The following is an 18,939-nucleotide window of genomic DNA, read 5'->3' on the forward strand; positions in this document are numbered from 1 at the left end:
AGAAATCATTCTAATATGCTAATTTGCTGCTTAAAAATATTTATTATTATTATGTTGAAAACAGTTGTGCTGTTTCATATTTTTGTGTAAACCATGATACTTAGGATTCTTTGATGATCAAAAAGTTTTTATTTAAAATAGAAATGTTTTGCTACATTATAAATGTCTTTACTGTTTTGATCAATTTAATGCATCCTTGCTGAATAGAAATATTAAATAATTTCTAAATAAATAAATAACATTTCCCCAATTCCAACGTTTATAAAGTCATTCTTGCATTTTTTAAATATCCTCATTTATGTTATTTACAATTACTCATTAAGCAGATGCGTTTATGCAAGCAACTTATAAATGAGGAATATCAAAAATGTTGGCCAAGATAATATTACCATGTTGGAATATTAAACTCAGTACAAGTTCGACAACAATACTCTGTTTAATACGCTACAGATAGTATTTAGGTTTGCAAGGCATCACAATATAGTATAAAAAAATTAACAAATGAAATATATGAAGCCAACAAAGCACCAGTCCTTGAAACTCTCTCACAATGGCCTCAGACCATCCTTATTGTTGAGCCTTTGAGTATTTTGAAAGTTTTGAGTAAGAAAATCTACAGTATTATTTCCACAGCACACTCAACTTTCATTTCAAAAGATGGAGGAAAATTTCATTTTCTCAGAGCAGACTCTGAATAGAAATCTCATACTTACCAGAGACGAGCATTATCCAGGGCACGAGCAAAAGCATGATGCTGTGAAATGTCACACCCTCCTTCAGGATGACAATGAAGACCTCAGCATTCATGACTACTGCATAAAGCAGCCCTGCCCACATGAAGAGCAGACAGGTCAGGAAATACCGGTAATTGTGGAAACCGACACACTCGCCAAAAAAAACACAGTGGTGATCACGCCGCAGTACACACACGTTGCAGTCATAGCAGTGTGAGCATCGTGGCGGAGTGTGTGTCTCACAGTTGTAACAATACCTGTCATAAAACATGAAAATATCAAATTAGAATGGTTTACTGAGCCTTCTTTTATTCATGAATAGCACAAAAGCTCAAACAGAGATTTAAGAGCCCAAATAAGTGATAAATAAACACTGTACAATAAAAAAAAAAACAATTACCTCCACCCTTGACCCAATGCATCCCCTCCAAGAAACACTCCTCGAATACTTGGGTTAGTTTTGACAAACAACGATGCATTCCAAGTTATATTTCCCAACATGAAGTACTGAGCGAAGAGATGCATGGCCTTCCACATGGTGGACCACTCGGTCTTCTTCTGTTCTGGCTCAAGGGGAGCCTCCACCAGCACCAGGTAACTGACCTCGGCAGTAATGGAGAACACCAGCACGGCGTTCAGAACGATAGGCAGATGACGACCGGATGACTCCACCTTACACCATAGTCTACTCATGAACCTTGCCATGTTTTCAGCTTTAAATCATCCGCTGCGTGAGACTCTACCTGCAAAGCCACTCGATTCACGTTTGCTCGAATCTGAACACAAAAACAAATAAGATGGCCAATTGAGAGAGGCATTAAAAATCCTTCAAAAGCCTGTTTCATTAACGTTACACGACATTTATTGAAGCTGCAACAAATAGAAAGATCTGAAACTAGTAATGAATGGGACACTTCTAACTCTGTCTCTGACAAATAACAATTGAATGTTCCAGTCACATTGACAGCAGCTATCGATTAGAAACTATAAAATTCTAGGACGATTTATTTTTATTAATTCATACCGACCTGTCATTCCATTCAGAATATCTTTCAGACGATAAATGCGGAACAAACGATACTTCTTCTTCTTCTTCTTTGGTGTTTATTGGCGGTTGGCAACCTAACTGACTGGTGCATTACCGCCACCGACTGGAATAAAGTATGGATCAGGATTTTGCTTGTAGGACAAAATAAACCATAAAAACCAATCAAAACAAATAAATAAACTAGAAATGAAAACAAAACAAATAATATGACAATATTCTTTTATATGAGTCGATTTAACCAAATTATGGTGACAAAAAATCCCAATGACATGATTCCGTACTATAATCCCAGTCTTGGTTTTGGGTTTTCTTCTTCTTCTTTAGATTGGTGGCTGACAACCAATTTTAAAGGTGCATTATCGCCACATACCAGACTGGAGTGTGGAGCAGTATATGACAAACAAGGGAACTAATGATATTCTTTCCATCAATCCTGTATTTTTTAGGTAAATCATGAGATGTTTGACCACATTCCAAGTACTTCCTTCTAAAAGCTTCTGAACATTAACATTTACAATGTCTTTCTTCAGCATTTGAAACATTTCCCTTCTTTCCTCCTCATATCTCCTACATTCCAATAACACATGTAACACTGATTCCGTTACCTCACAATTTTCACACAAACCTGTTGGATGTTTGCCTATTTGATATTCTTTCCATCAATCCTGTATTTCTGAGGTAAATCATGAGATGTTTGACCACATTCCAAGTACTTCCTTCCCACAGTTTGACTTTTCAATGACAATTTAGCCAGCTTATCAACAGCTTAAGTTTCCTCAACTCCTACGTGAGCAGGAACCCAAACAAAGCCAACATTCAAGCCCTTCTCATGTAAACAGAATATGTTTTGATGAATTTCATTAATGACATCTAATCTGCATGATTTCATAGTTTTAATGCTTAAAAGAGCAGACCAGCTGTCCGATGCAATTATTCACATGATTTTCCTGTATCCAGTTTAAAGCTAGTAGTACTCCCACAAGTTCAACTGTATATACTGATAATTTATCTGTTGTTCTTTTTATTATAGCTATATCATGTTGAGGAATATATACTGCTGTTTCTGTGCGTCCTGTCTCTGGGTCTTTTGAGCCATCAGAGAATACCATTAACTTACCCAATATTGCTGTTTAATATAATTTTGTGCTAATAAACCTTTAGGTATCTGGATAGAATTATCCCTTATTTGTTGTTGAATATTAAAATCTATTATTGGCATCACAAATAACCATGGGGGGATATCTGAATAGCAAACTGTTGAGCTGCATTTCAGATTACACAACCCTTCATTCTCTACTTTTATATCTCCTATCCATCCAAAGCTTCTTATATTATATTTACTGTGTTCCCAACACTCCTGTAAAACGTTTTTTGTAGGATGAAAACTATTATGTCCTTCTAAATTAATCCAATAGGTTAACATAAGTTTAAGTCTCCTTATGCATAAAGGCATCTCTCCTGGAACAAACGATATCCTGCTGACTGCTGTCTTTAACAATGAGCTGGTGCTGCAGGCTAACAACATTTGGCACCGACAGGTCTGTGTTGCACCTAAAACAGTCCCTCTAACACAAATGACACTGTACAAGAGTTCCACACGGAAATAAGGGGGTTGTACAGAAACACCTTGCAAATGAGAGAATGAATGAATGAATGAAGTCTTATATATTATTATACATTTCCTGTTACCTTAAAAATGTCACCGTATCTAACTGACTACTGTGCAAATATATTTTAAAAAGACAAATATTGTACAAAGGCAATAATATCAAAATCACATTTATGAATAAATAAAATACGAGGTGGAAAATACACTCTATTTACTATTTAAATAAATATGAGCTTTTAGAGTTCCACTGACCAAATCATGCACAACATTGCATCTTGCATTTCAGTGTCCTTCTGAGAACTGGACTGCTTGACAAGCAATACAGGGGGGCTAGTTGTCACAAGTTTTATTCCAGTGAGTTTTTCTTAGTTAATGTAAGCATTGTCTTCAGTTGTTTATTCAAAAAAAAAAGTGATGTTGGAATTTTAGTTTGAAGAACAGATTTCAGAAAATGTATTCTAATTTAAGAATAATCCTCTATATGTGACGATGGGACAGCAGTGGTAGGCCTATCTGTGAAATAATCGAAGGTTGTAAAATAACGTGAAAAGCCTTGGGGTTAGTAGTAAAACGTAATCTTTAAATACAGACTACCACGATTTTCCTTTGACCACCCCTTTCATTTTGACCCCCTTTCGTAAAGAATAATCCCTAATCTCATAATCCACACTGCTGGCCGTTGAGAGAGCAGACTGCCATTCAGAGCGAGTTTAACATGACTTCGTTTACAAAGGGTGAGGAGGAGCGCCATGACAATCACCAAAGCAAGGCATACGAGAATCTACAACACAAGTGAGTGCTCGTGTGATGATCATTTACTTTTCACTTTATTTTATTCTTTTCGTCCCAGTCCCAGATTTGTTTAAACATATGTCGGAATTACTTTCCTCGGTTAGGCTATTATTTTACTTAAGTTTTCTATTTAGTATAATTTAGGTTGTGGTGTCGATGTGTTGTGGTGTACATTGCCATGATATTGTACAGTGAATTCTGAAGTAATTGTGTTACTGTTCTCCCGTGTCGTTAAAACCCAGGAGAGGGCGCTATTGTCTGTCCACAAGGGTTGTAAACAAACAAACAAAAAAATTACAGTGATAATTCACCCAGAACTGACTATTCTGTCATTATTTACTAACCCTCGTGTTGTTTGAAACCTATAGGAAAGAAACAACATTACCTGTAGAATATGTAGCCTAGGTTGTGTAGATAGAATGATAGTCCGCCATTCATTGTTTAGTAAAAGAAAGATGCAATGAAAGTGAATAGTATATCAACAAAGTAAACCATACAGATTTGTTACAAAATGACAGTAAACTGCTCTTTTAAGACATTATGTAGTCTGGGTATGTGTGTTTAACATCACTCATGGTTATCGCGATCTCTCTAATAATACTACAGTCAGCAAAGAAGAATGCAGCTCCAGAATGATCTTCAATCACAGCAGCGAAATCATCGCCTGTAAGAAACCATACATTCATTAAACATCCTAACATAGATATTTGTTCAGTTCAGAATTTGAGGATAAATTTAAATTGTTCTATGATATTGTGCTGAAATGTAACGTCAAAAAAATGTTAATAATTTTTTTTATTTATTTTTTTTTTTTTACTATTTTGGAACGAATAGGATCAAACAAAAATTCTATAATAATATCCTATAGGATAAACTGAATTTTCCAGGTTATCAGAATAATTGTATTTTGTTTTTGAGGATTCTTCTTGATTTTAGAGGATTCTGGCATTCATTTGGGGTTTTTTTTTTCATCAGTGAATGAGCTCATGATGTGTTTGTTGTGATAGGAGCAGGGCAGCCTGGCTGCAGGACCGCTGGTTGGAGATCAGTGAGCAGGAGCGCAGGGCTCAGATCAAGAACCAAAAGCTGCTGCAGGACTTTCAGAGAGCACAAGACACGCTCAATGACATGGTGGCCCGCACCGAAGCCATGAACACTATACGGGTCAGCTAACACACGAAACTTCCCTGCCTTCCATACGTGCATTGTCAGAAAAAAAAAGTGCAAAAAAAAAAAACTTTTAGAGGCTTGTCAGTTACTTGAGCAGAACTGTCAAATAAATTACATGATATCTGACATTATAAGTCACCCTGAAATAAAAACAATAGTTTTTTGGCAATTAGCAAACAACAACAATACAATTATCTAATTAGTTCCTGAAGGACAAAATCAAAGTTCCACCCTACATTTCTTCTTATTCAAGAAGCCGTTTCACTCGGATATACATCACAGTAAGGAAGAAAAGACTATCGCAATTTCCATTTCATGCCGTCTTTAAGGTACTACGCAGCTTTTAGGGAGAAATAAGGTATACAATTTTCCCTTTAACAATACTGCCACAGTGACCATATGTTGTACCTAAAAGTCCATTTTTTTGCACATTGCATTTTCTAAGTGTGCCTTGTATTGTAATGCATTGATAAGCAGATCCATCATATGACATGCATTTGTCCTCTAAAACTTCAGATTCATTATGTTTTGCCATTGCATGTACATGTTGTTGCTTAACTAAACTAACCTACACATTTTCTCTTCAAAAGGTTCAGTATAAACAGTATCTGGAAGAGAACTTCCCACGATGGCAGCAAAGACTCAAAGACATAAGAGTTTCTGAAAAGTCAAAGGTGCTTTTTTTTTTTTAAGGCAAAGTGATGTCTTTTTAAAGGAGTCTTGACAAACATGAACAGAACTGAATGTCTGAAAATGTTACTGAAAAGTGAATAGAAAACAGGGCACTTGTATTGATTGTAATGTCTGGTTTTTATCAGCACTTAAAGAGCTATATTCAGAAGATGGAAGAGGAAGAAGGTATCAAGTATGAACACAGCTCTGACTTTAGAGCCCACCTTCTGTCCTCCAATTTTCCAGATGCATCTCAGCCTTCTCACACCATGCTAAACACTCATCAGAGAGTGCAAGGCAATGTGCTTAGCAATTTCTCAGTCATGCCCCATATCAACTTTGGTTGAGAAAACTGTTAACAAGACCCTCTTTTTTTAGACATCAAGCAAAATCCTGAAAGATGCAACCATCAACCTTACATTCCACCCACTTGGTTAACTGGCTCAGAGCCTTCTATTTCCGGACTCCCCCAAAACAATATCGCAAAGGATTACAAAAACCTTCAGAACACTCAAGCCTTAAATCATCCCTTGCCACCTTACTATTCTTTACCTGGCGATTTAGTCCATCAGTCACATTCTCCAGTCCAGCAAAAGCCACCATCAATGGACCATCTGTGGGCTGGTATAAGGCAAGGGTTTATGCCTACAGCTCACTTCACTCCTCCTGCTGCTTCCTGGCCACGACTCCGTGTGCTGAACCCCATGACGTGGGGTGTGATGGATGTACCAGACCCCAGTGAGGAAAGAATCCAATGCAGTGAGCCAGACAAGATAAAGGTGATAAAAGCAAAACCAAAACACAGGAGGAAAGGGAAAGAGAGTGACCGGTCTTCTGAGCTCGACTGTAGACCAGGTTAGTTGTTTTGTGAAATTTGGTGACTTTACATTGATTTGTTTCTCTGTGGGAAAAATCTTACATGATATTAGTCTAATGAAAACAAACTGTTCTTAAAAAAACTGTGTATGCTTACTTATTCTTGCAGTGCGTCTATCAATCAACCATGAAGAAAGTAGTGAAGGTAGCGCTGTGTCCTCTAAAGTCACAGTTTCTGGGATGCAAAAACGGAGAAAGAAAAAAACAGATGGGACAAAATCAAACTCTACAGAAAATAGGAACGAATCTCACGGGTATGCCACATGAACAGAAAAATATTCACAATTTTATTAGTCCATGTAGACAAAAATGATACATTTTCTCATCTTTCTTCTTAATTTTTTATAACATCTTTCCACATTTATCTGTTTTAGCTCTTCCACTATGTCACAAGATGCTTCAGATAGTAACTCGGGCACAAAAATGAACAAAAAACATCAAAAGCAGTTTAATAAGTGTAACAGCAATGAATCCGTTTTCACAGAGAAGACTGTTGATGCAGTGATGCAAGATGAAAGCGAACAAGAAGAAAGCAAGAGCCAAGACATTTCTCAGAGTAGTGTCAGCTCTGATAAGAAAGATGGATCTGAAGGACTCAACATTAGACAGGAAGAAGATTCTAATGAAGGAGATGATGACAGTCATGACATCATTGCGGCAGAGGAGAAAATAAGTCACAGAGAAGATAAAGATGAGGAAGAGGATGAGGAAAGCACAGATGGAGATGAGGAAGCAGGATTTGATGATGAAGCACAGGGAGGTGATGAAGAAGTGATGGGAAAGAGAGATGGGACTGAACCCAGTAATAGAGAAGAGCCAGAAAGGGAAGGAGATGTTCCAGATTACATTCCAGATATGGGAGAAACAACGGAGGAAGAGGAGAGAGACAATAGTTTTCAAAATACAAAGGAGGCTAGAAAGACTCAAGAAACTGTAGAAGATGAGAGAGAAATCCACAAAAGGTATATATTTAAATGTATGCAAATATCACTGCTCTTGAATATTCATCACTTATTTTTAATATGAATCGTCTACTCATTGGACTAAAACTGACTTTCTGCAAAGCCTTGAGGAGTCTGAAGAGGAAGAGGTTTACAATCAAGAAACAGAAGATGATGAAGAGGAAGATGATGAGGTTGTGGTTGAGAAAGCATACGCCTGGTCAAGAGACCCTTTTGATGATCATACAAAATGCCCTGAGGATGATGAGGATGATATTGAAGGTCTTCTCAACCCTGTCAAATCCCAAACACAGCAGTAAGTTTAGTTATATTCTGTATTATATTGTATGTTTTGCTCAATGGGATTCTAACCTTTATGTATTCCCATAGGGAGGATGATATGAAGGAGACAGACCAATCAAATGGTATGTTTAATTTTGTACACTTTTTTATTTATTTATGTATTTTCCACATTTTTTTTTTTTTAACAAAATTGTACAATTAATCTCATTAAATATTGTTGACTTGCAGTGAAAACCTGCAAACTATAGGATGAAATTAGGTAAATCCACTACATTATGATGCACGTCACAACACAGAAGAAAACATTTGTTGCCACCATTTTTGTTCATTAATTGAAAATTTGCCATTATTTTGTCTATGCAAGACTGCTTATGGATGAATTTTATGTCTAAAATGTGCTCTAGAACAGAGTTCTCAACTCATTTTGCTTCAGGACCCAGATTTTACATTGGACATTAAGTGGTGACCCAACACAGTGTCAAATGTAATTCATATTTAATGCAGTCTGAGTCATATTTTTTTTTTACCTTGCATAGTTCTATTCATAGTTTTTGAGAGTGAGGACTTGTCAGGCTGACTAGCTACTAACCTTCAACAAAAAATGGAATGTGCTTTATTTTTTATTTATTATCCTAATTTCCACCATTATATTAGTCAAATTTGGCTAGTGAAATTTTATTATTTGCATTATCTTTTTTTAAATTTTATCCAGATCAACCCTCTGATTCAGAGAAGGACAATCTACCACAGAAGAGTCATCCTGCAGCCACAAATGAGATAGTGGAGTCTGATGATGGGTTTGACCACTTCTATGATTAAACCAGAGACTAGAACATAAAGATGGGAAACAGAAAAAGAACAGAACAGAAAGAGAACACCAACAATGGATGAATACGCTGGACAGAAGCTGAGCAAGGTGCACACCCTAAACAGCAGCTCAGACCGGCCAGAGAGCCACAAGGCCGAGCAATGAATAGAGGAATCACATTACAAAGGGATGAAAGAGGAAAGAAAGGGATAAATAGATGCTGGGTGTCCCTCATCTTTTTTTGTTATTTGCTGGTAGCTTATCTGACTGTCCTGAAAGAACCGCACCACTGTCACTCTGCAAACACAGGTGGATCCAGAAATGAAGAGAGAATAATAGAGGAGATGAATAGTGGATGACGTTAAACGAGAGAAGACAAGTTATAGATTTTATTCTAAGCGCATAGCTGGAATGCTATCACTTTTCTAAAACAGAAAAGTGTTTCTTTAATCTAAATCAATGTTTTATTTATGACCTATAGGGAATCGAAGTGTTTGCCCTGAGTTCTTTGGAATTAATTGAAATGTAGCAAGAGTTTGAACGCTTTCTCATTCAGATAGGGAGCGTGGCCTGAAGCGAGGGGGATGAGTGTGGGTTCGGGGGAAGTGGGAAGGAGTACAGGCCTGTCACTGCCTCTGACTGATGGCTATTTGAACAGGCATATTTACCCGAGCCCTTGTGAAAGGAGACGGAGGGACACTAACGGAGACGTGCAGGCACAGACAGGCAATAAAAAGCTGGCCACTGTGTAAACAACATGGCCTAGGCTGTTCGGCCGCTGCCATGCCAACAGGGCAGCTTCCACTCTGCAGCCAATCACATGCCAGCTTTTTGACAAGCGGAACAAACCCCCCATTAGATGTTTTAAGCAGCCATTGATTAAATGCTTATAAAATAAAATATTATCTTCTGCGTTTGGGTCGTTGATACTTTTTGGCTGTGACATGTCCTGCAGAGTGACATGCTGTACGGTTTTAAACAGCAGTTAGTAATTCTTTTAGAATTATTGTGCATGCTGATTTTTTATGACCTCTGCATTTTGTTCTTTTAAAAATGGTCACAACACTTCATTTCAAATGAATTAGTCAAAGCAAAAACGTCATTAAAAATGGTGTGGAGCTTAAAAGTAATGATGACCAGTACAGAAATATACACAGAATTTAATTACATCTATTATTTTTTATTTATAAATTATACATAATTGTATGAAATTATTTCTTTAAGAGTTTTAAATAAATGCACACTACTGTTCGACATTAATTTTTATATATGTATTTATTCTATATTAATTTTAATATTATTTTGTATTTTTGAACTCATTTACTAGTAAATTAATGTGTATAATATCTCATTATTTTATCATATATAATTTTATTCATGATTTATTTTGTTTTCTTTTTCTGCCTGTTAAGACACATTCTAGTTCTTTAAATATGCTCTTTTATTTATTTTACACTATCTAATTATTTTATCATATCTAATTTAATTTACAATTTATTTATTTTTCTGGCTGTCAAAAGATGTTAGTGTTATAAATATGTATTTTTATTTCCAACTCGTTTGCTCATAAATTATATATTTATATATTATAAATGTCATTACAGTCACCCATCAATTTAATGCATTCTTGCTGAATAAAAGGATTAATTTCTTGTAAAAAAATAAATAAAAAAAGAGAAAAATCTTACTGACCCCAAACTTTTGAACGCTATACATTCATATAATTTCAATAAATTACATGGATTTTGGCAGATACTATATGCCAGTCTTCTTTTAATTATAATGCTATACATGTAATGTAAATGAATGTAAAGATCATGTTTTTGATACCATAAATTCAACACTTTATACATTTAAGATAAATGAGACTAATCAGAATAACTGAACTGAATTTGACAAACTTTTTCGCCAACAGTCACCTGGCAGCAGATCCCTTCCTCCTGCGCCAACCCCCCTCACAGTCTGGATCCACAGCTGGCCTACTGATGACCTGCAGACAGCATCTTCACACCCTACAAATCCACATTCACACCCTTGTAATGCTAAGAACTGAATACACACATAGCCAGACTCTTCAGATATTTAGAAAGCCACGGCACAGTCATCCATCATATCAACATACAGCAGAATCTGTCGACGGGCCGACTTCTACAGAAGACAATAATCTGCGCAGGAACAGATCACAGCCCCGAAAGCTCATGAACTCCTCACGTCTCGCCCTCTGTCTGAATCTCGGACACACACTGAGGGGTCTGTGGCTTCTGCTCAGATCGCTGTGGGTGTCCCTGTGTCCCATTGTTGAGAAGACACTGCTTTGGGGAGGTCCACCATTAAGACAGTGTCTTCCTATTGTTCTCATACACTCAAACACAATCCTGCTTTCACAGGAATCAAAGGTTAGGCTAGGAGGGGATGAAGGGGGTCGCAACCTTCCTACTGCTAGCATTCAGCCCATGAGACACCACACCAACCGCACTAAACCGTCAAAATCGCAAGCCATGTCTGGACACTAACCACTAACCTCCTATATCATCAGTGAATCTGTAGTTTGATGGGTTTGTGCAGTTTTATTGCCTGCATGTTAATGTCATAAATATGCATTTTTATTTCAATTATTATTTCATTTGCTTGTTAATTTATTTTGTATATTATCAAATTATATTATCATATATAATAAAAAAAAAAATATTTAGCCTTTTTTCTGCCTGTTTAAAAACATCTAAGCACCATACACATGAATTTTTATTTCAAACTCATTCACTAGTAAATTAATATACACAACCACTCTATATTATTCATTTTATATTATCTAATTATTTCATAATATGTAATATTATTTATTTGTTTGTTTTTGTTTTTCTGCCTGTTTAGAGATATGCTTGTGACATTAATATTATGTTTTTATTTTTAAACTCATTAACTAGTAAATTAATATTTATAATAGCGAATTATTTTATCATATATGATTTTAATTGCAATTTATTTTGTTTCTTTTTCTGCCTGTTAATAGACATTTTAGTTCTTTAAATCATTTATTTTATATTATCTAATTATTTTATCACATCTAATTGTATTTATAATTTATCTTCTTTTTCTGCCTCTCATAAATATGTATTATTTCCAACTAGTTTACTAATAAATGAATATGCATAATGTCCCTACATATATATACACAGTGTATATATATATATATATATATATATATATGATTTATTCATATTTTAGATTTTTAGATTTTTTCAACATATTGTTTGATTTTCTATTTAGAGACATCTTAGTGCCATAAATATGCAATATATATATAATTTATTTTTCAGGGTCTGCTGTATTTTATACAAATTGTGCATTTTGGGGGGGAGGTTTCTAAAGGTGGCTACAAAAGTTAGTGTGAGGAATGTCAGGACAGGAAATGATGTTTATCTTTTACAATGTGAGCAGAACAATGCCTCTGTTGAGTTGATTCTTCCCCAAATACTCTCTTGAGGAATTAAAAAAATGCATAAAATAATGTGAAAGCCCGAAAGTGTGATTATAATCTTGCACCTCACACCAGACATGCAAATAACAGAACTAACACCTTTAGGAATATTCAAAATTTTACTTGAGATTTACAGCAAGGAATTCACATTCATATGTATCTTCAAACACCTTCAATTCAATTTAATGCACATTCACACAGAATCAAAGAATCCTTCAGCATCAGATAACAGATACTTCTCCAGCTATGAGGTGTCCATCAACTAATATAATCAGCAATTATAAGCATCTAAACAGAAATTAATCCCATTTTAACAGCCCTTAATACACTACAGGAGGCCGATCAGGAGGAACTCAGAAGAGGAGCAGAACACATGCTAAACCCAGGGTAGAAAACAGAGTCTCCAGCATACGAGGTGAAGTTGGAATGGGAATTAGATTGGCAGTAAACTGGGTAGTTCACAGGAGTCTCGCAGTACTGGAAGTCCAGAAGTCGTGGGACAGAAATGTGGTGTTGGGATGTTGGTTCACAATGCAAGCTGGTTTCCATTGAGGCTTGTGGAACAGACTGCAGGCTGGGACTGGGCATTGTTGGGAACGGGACGTTCAGAGAAGGCAAGTGTGTTGAGATCTCTGGAGGCTGGGTAGGAAATAAAGTGTGTGAGGGAGTAAGGTGCTGAGGAAAATGGGAAGGAGAAGGTGCTTTGGCTGCGGGATAGGACACTGGTAATATGCCTGAATGCTGTGTTATGGTGTCAACTGGAGGAGTTACAGGCGATTTACAAGAAGAGGTGACTGACTTGACCTCCACCTTTTTTTTCTTCCCTTCCGATTTCACAGTTTCCCCATCCGAATGTTTCGATGGTGACGTCGCCTTTTGACACTTGAAGCGCTTCTGGCGACGCATGTAGCAGCCGTTCTCGAACATGTTACCGGAGTCGGGGTGCAGGGCCCAGTACGAGCCTTTCCCTGGCGAGTCTGGCGATCTCGGTACGCGCATAAAGCAGTCGTTGAACGACAGGGAATGTCGGATGGAGTTTTGCCATCGCTGTTGATTCTGTCTGTAATACGGAAAGAGCTGGCGGATCCAGTCGTAGATCTCATTCAGAGTCAGTCTCTTGGCTGGCGACTGGTGGATTGCCATGCAGATAAGAGAGATGTAGGAATATGGTGGCTTGGCGTGGCTTAAGGTCCGTCTGTAAACTGATTGCAGCGCCGGAAACTCAGGTTCTCTGGAGTTGCTCTCAGCGTATCCTTTGGGGTTTGGTGGAGGCAGTATTCCCACTGGGCTTCCGAGTCTCCCGGTGTTTCCCGCAGCTGCTGAATCACACGGTGGGCCGTAACTCTGGTAGTGATGCTCTGGGGGGGAATATCCTCTGTTGTCTGCTCCATAGAACACCTAAAAATATGAGAAATTAACATTAGATTTGAAAAAAATAATAATAATATATATATAAAATTGTATTATTGTATTATTATTGTAAAGTGAGGACCAGAGTCAGAAATAAACCAAAGCCTTGGTCCAAAAACCACATTAAATATGTGGGAAAAAATAGCTCATATTTTAAAAGCAGTTATCGAATATTTAATATATTTAAAAATATTCAGTCAAATGCAGTTGTTGTTGAATGTGTCACTAATATAATGGGTTTTTCTTTGACCAAAAACTATTAAAACAGTGATAGTAGAGAACTATATCTAACAAAATGTCTCACCAATAATATTAAATGTGACCCTGGAGCACAAAACCAGTCATAAGTAGCACAGGTATATTTGTAGCAATAGCCAACAATACATTGTACAGGTCAAAATTATTGATTTTTCTTTTATACCAACAATCATTAGAATATTAAGTAAAGATCATGTTCCATTAAGATATTTTGTAAATTTCCTATACCGTAAATATATCAAAACTTAATTTTTGATTAGTAATATGCATTGCTAAGAACTTAATTTGGACAACTTTAAAGGCGATTTTCTCAACATTTAGATTTTTTTGCACCCTCAGATTCCAGATTTTCAAATAATTGTATCTCAGTCAAATATTGTCATATCCTAACAAACATCAATGGAAAGCTTATTTATTCAGCTTTCAGATGATGTAAAAATCTCAATAACATTTTTTTTTTTTTTTTTTTATGACTGGTTTTGTAGTCCAGGGTCACAAATATTATGATCTTGTGCATTATTTTGATTTTCTAATTAACAGCAATCAAATTTAATACAGTTAGTTAAAAAAAAAAAAACATTTTAAATAAATTAAAAAAAATTTTTTTTGAAAAGGTACATTTTAATTTAATGTTCTGTTTTATAGTGCAAATTTACTTGCTTTTTGAACCCCCCCCCCCTTAAACGTTAATATTAATATTCGACATCGTGTGCGCATCTGTTGGACTTGTGAAAGTGACAAAAAAAGGTAAAATAAGCTAAGGCGTCAACCTAAAACCTTTTCGTTTAGTATGTAAAATTCTGTATATTTATTATAAAACATTTTTTAAAAATTCTGTTTAGAAAATCTTGACGATGATGATGATGATTTGTATTGCTGACGTCGGCGTCCATAGATCCCCGTCTATCCCTTAATTCCTAACCAAACCAAACCTTGGCGCCTTGGGTAACGCCATGTAAATGTATTCTGACCACCCACTCAGCCGATAACCCCATTATCCGGCTAGTCCGGCTATTCTTCTCACCCTTGTTTTGTCTCTTTTTAAGTCACTCACCGTCCGCCTTTTTTCTATCTCATGACAGAGGGGTATTTGGGGGCGCGACTGCTGTTTTCAGTTGTTCTTTTTTTCCCGATGGACAGCGTTCGTAATAATTCGGCGCTTTCAAGTCGGAACCCCGCTTTCGTATTTCGGATTCCGAGACGCCCCTCTGGTTATGAGCCGAGTGTAAGTCATACACGAGTGTCAAAGCGTGAGACATTCAACACAATCACAGAGTCAATCAATTAACTGCCGCGAGACCACACACAGACACACACACACACACACACACACACACAAGCGCAGACACGCTGAAAACACACGTATAACCATAGGAAGTTTAACGTGACCGCGTCACAGATAAAAAGCGTCAAACGGCTTCTAGTCACCTGTTTCTAGACTATAATATTGTAAAAGTTTGTGGTTTGATCTGTTGTGTTTTAGCTGAAAATTGTGTTTGAATGAGTTAGAGTTAAGAAAAACAAGTTAGGCTATAGGTTTGATGAGTTTAAGATTTATTTTTGCCTAAACTAAAGGCAAATTTGTTGCATCAGTTATGACATAAAAGTGTCATTGATAGGAAAACATGTTTTCTAAGAAAAAAAAAGGTATTCCTAATATTAGTAAAAATATTAGAAACTCAAATTGTTTTGGGGAATATATAAATATTAATAATTTAAATAGCCTATTTATAGAGAGTCAGCAAAAACAAACAAACAAACAAAAAAAACCCGAAAGTTAAGAATAATTATTAAATATCAGTTATTATAAATGATATATTACAAGTAGCCTAAATTGAATAAAATGTTTTCTCAAATAGGGACATACCTCGCCGGAGTAATATGACATCCATTGATCGCTTCTCTCCCGTTTCACTTCCTCAATCATGTCTTCTGTTATTCAACTAAATAATTATTTAGCTAATAATGCAAAATGACAGAGTGAATTAATTAGGTAAAACGATATTTAAATATCAATGATTATCACAGAGCATTTGGAAACCTAACACAGTGTGTAAGTCAGGACAGTTTGAAGTGTGCTGCTCCTCACAGACTGAGTCCCATATATGAGCGAGCGCTGATCTCCCGCCCTCTGACCAGCGTCCTGCCCACCTCCTGCCCTCTGAACACTACTCCACTGCTTTATTCACTTTACTGAGCAATTACACGCCTTCAATAAAAAGATCACCTCACATTTTATTGTCACAAAATGGCCAGTTACAGGCCTAGCCCAAAACATTGTTCAACCTGTGTTCAAACGACTTTAAGTAAACAAGGTAACACTATAACACAACAATGGTCAGATTATCTCTTGATAATGTGAAATTACAATGTTTCTTTCTTTCTTTCTTGCATCCTTGATAAATCTTTCTTCATCATTGATACCTTGATAAAGACTAATATGTGGAATTATATGTGGAAACAGAATAATCAGCAGGAAATTAAAAGACAAAAGTAACAAAATACCTATATTCTAGGCCTAGATATACATATATTATCAACTGAATAAGACTTGTTTTTATGCTTAATACAAATACTCAAATACATCTATTAATGTGATAATGTGACATAAAATGATCACACCTAATATGTTTCTATGATTAGAAAATAATGGTCTCTTCTTAGAGGTAAAAGCTCCTGAAATTTAAGAGGGCAATAATGTTAAAATCTATTTCTGACACTGATACTACTATAAAGACCCTTAGAAATATATTCATGTGCATCTCTTTCTTTTTTTTTCAGTCTGTAAGTTTGGCATTGTGTCTCATTCAGCGGTCACAGCTCGCCCCCCTCCCTTTCTCTCACTCCACATCTCGGTGCTCTCCATTGTGGGAGACAGCTGTTTGGCGGATTGGGGGTGTTGGGTGTCATCTTTATTGATGGAAAGCAAACATTTACTCTGTGTGCCATTTAAAAGCACCACCCTCATCTGCCTGCCAGTTGAGCTCAGCCAATCAGAGGCCTCAAGAAACACTCCTGCTCTAATAAAACAGACTTTATGAGTTGTGTATTCATATTGACAAAGGAGAGACCAAAATATTCATACCATACTTAAAACTTCCACAAATGGAGTACAGTTTTGAAAAAACAAAAACAAAAACGACAAAAAACACTCTGGATTCCTCACATTTCCAGCTGTGCCCCATGTGGAGGAAATGTTTATCTAGTGCTAAGTGCCTCCTGCATTAGATGAAATGCCCTTAAAAACAAGGCAATTAATTACATCCTATTCAGACCTATACCCAAGGTGTGAGAAATGCCAGGAACTTACTGATTAAATCACCAGTTGGGCATTAACACAGTCATATCTTAAGACTCTTTCTTAAATAAAGCTTTCTTGAAGATGAATGAAGTTTGAGGCTAATACATCAAGTGAGCATTGCAATGTTCTCTACTTTGATATGTGTTGATGACAAAAATATCGAAGGAATAAAAAAACTCATGGTTATTTATTTAAAAGGAAACAATATTTTATAACGCAACTTTTTAATTAAACTGAAAGATGCTTGATTGTGATAATCTAGAGCTCAAGTCTAGATTAAAATGCTGGTGCAGTTCAGCGATTTATATGAAATGCAAAATAATTGAAGTTAAATGCAAATAAATAAATTAAATAAGCCAGTTTCCGTTATATCTTTTTTATTTCATGGAAATACAACATCATTATAATTCCTGTTCAGAACCATTTGTTGTACATTGTACTATTTTCTCCTTTTTTGTATTTCAAAACATGATCACTTGTACAACAATATGAACAAAAATCTCATGTCACAAATAGATCCATGATGACAATAAATTACACCTGTCATGCTTTGAGTTTTTAAAACAGCACTTCCTTAAAGTCAAAACATTTTGTTCCATCATCGTTCACATATTAACCCTTCCAAGAGCAAGAAAAATCAACTTTTATGCATAAATAGATTACTGGAAAATACCCATTTAATTCAACAGTTATTTAAAAACAGATTAAAATCAATCTGAAAACTCCTGGAAAAGAAGGAAATAACAGAATACGATGAGCATTCATGTGGTTACATTTACAACAGTCACATAAAGTACAAAACTGAACAGAACGCTTGCCAATCTGTCTAACACTGCTGAAGCAAAGGGCCTGTGAGGGTAAATACTGAAATATTTCTGGAAGTTTTAGTAACCTTGATATTGAACAGTGGATGTCCAATGTTCCCCTTTTTGTCCGTTATTGGTCAAGGTAATGCAGTATTACTACTGCAGTCTGTAACAATAAGAGGTGATTAAAGAGATGTCATCACAGCACAAATCCAGTTATTAGTACTTCAGAACCGCTTCACTAGTTAACACATAGTTATCGTGTATAAAATAGCCCAAATTAACAGTCCAAAGACTGAGATTAAACTGACAGAAAAGATAAGTGAGGTTACTTTTCAATAGTTGAGGCAAATACTGATACCAGTTAAGTACCAATAAAATTAGAACAAGTACTACACGCAATTCTTGACAGCATCAAACCGCAGCATTCACAATGATGGATGTTACAAATGCAAAGATTTGTAAACCAGTGCTGTAATACAATAAAGAGAACAGAATGCTGTAAACAATTCTGGCCACTAAAGAAAGGGGGGAAATTATTAGGGATATTTGTATCCATAGTTGTACTCTTGCTTCTTGGGTTTGTATATTACAGTACAAAACATTAGGATTTATGGAATTTGTGAGGTACATGCAAATACTATTATAAATGAAATCTGTATGGGCATTATGTTAAAAAAGAAAAACAAAACAAAACTGACATTAATCATGTTTTCTCTTAATAGTTATTTAT

General features: G+C 35.9%; 3 protein-coding genes across 6 annotated transcripts in view; 1 reads left to right on the forward strand and 2 right to left on the reverse strand.

Annotated features, from left to right (window-relative positions):
- The window catches only part of LOC107744556 (probable palmitoyltransferase ZDHHC24), a 3,159-nt gene extending 1,220 nt beyond the window's left edge, over nt 1–1,939 (reverse strand). Inside the window, exons 1-3 of the mRNA XM_016558269.1 lie at nt 1,763–1,939; nt 1,135–1,510; nt 714–991 (exon numbers count right to left, since the gene is read on the reverse strand). Coding sequence (XP_016413755.1) covers nt 714–991; nt 1,135–1,439 — 583 coding nt within the window. The 5' untranslated portion in view covers nt 1,440–1,510; nt 1,763–1,939. The remainder of the gene's footprint in view (nt 1–713; nt 992–1,134; nt 1,511–1,762) is intronic.
- Nucleotides 1,940–4,084: 2,145 nt separating this feature from the next.
- LOC107744552 (glutamic acid-rich protein-like) lies at nt 4,085–11,501 on the forward strand. 3 transcript variants are annotated; one of them, XM_016558263.1, is made up of 12 exons: nt 4,085–4,183; nt 4,790–4,849; nt 5,191–5,347; nt 5,944–6,027; nt 6,172–6,322; nt 6,404–6,880; nt 7,011–7,155; nt 7,276–7,863; nt 7,967–8,158; nt 8,233–8,267; nt 8,858–9,061; nt 10,869–11,501. In XM_016558263.1, exons 1-11 carry the CDS (start codon nt 4,107–4,109, stop codon nt 8,962–8,964), a joined length of 2,073 nt encoding a protein of 690 aa, XP_016413749.1. In that variant the 5' UTR covers nt 4,085–4,106; the 3' UTR covers nt 8,965–9,061; nt 10,869–11,501. The 3 variants fall into 3 exon arrangements, with proteins under 3 accessions (XP_016413749.1, XP_016413751.1, XP_016413750.1); XM_016558265.1 differs by lacking the exon at nt 4,790–4,849; XM_016558264.1 differs by lacking the exon at nt 10,869–11,501 and having other exon boundaries at nt 8,858–9,815.
- Nucleotides 11,502–12,574: 1,073 nt separating this feature from the next.
- LOC107744581 (hepatocyte nuclear factor 3-gamma-like) lies at nt 12,575–16,032 on the reverse strand. Of its 2 annotated transcripts, none has more exons than XM_016558301.1 (2): nt 15,967–16,032; nt 12,575–13,829 (listed from the first exon to the last, which is right to left on the reverse strand). In XM_016558301.1, exons 1-2 carry the CDS (start codon nt 16,024–16,026, stop codon nt 12,774–12,776), a joined length of 1,116 nt encoding a protein of 371 aa, XP_016413787.1. In that variant the 5' UTR covers nt 16,027–16,032; the 3' UTR covers nt 12,575–12,773. The 2 variants fall into 2 exon arrangements, 1 of the variants encoding a protein (XP_016413787.1); XR_001640493.1 differs by lacking the exon at nt 15,967–16,032 and adding an exon at nt 15,154–15,401 and having other exon boundaries at nt 13,752–13,829.
- Between the last annotated feature and the right edge of the window lie 2,907 nt (nt 16,033–18,939).

This window comes from Sinocyclocheilus rhinocerous, unplaced genomic scaffold, assembly GCF_001515625.1.
Source record: "Sinocyclocheilus rhinocerous isolate Xijiao unplaced genomic scaffold, SAMN03320098_v1.1 scaffold557, whole genome shotgun sequence".
Lineage (NCBI taxonomy): Eukaryota > Metazoa > Chordata > Actinopteri > Cypriniformes > Cyprinidae > Sinocyclocheilus > Sinocyclocheilus rhinocerous.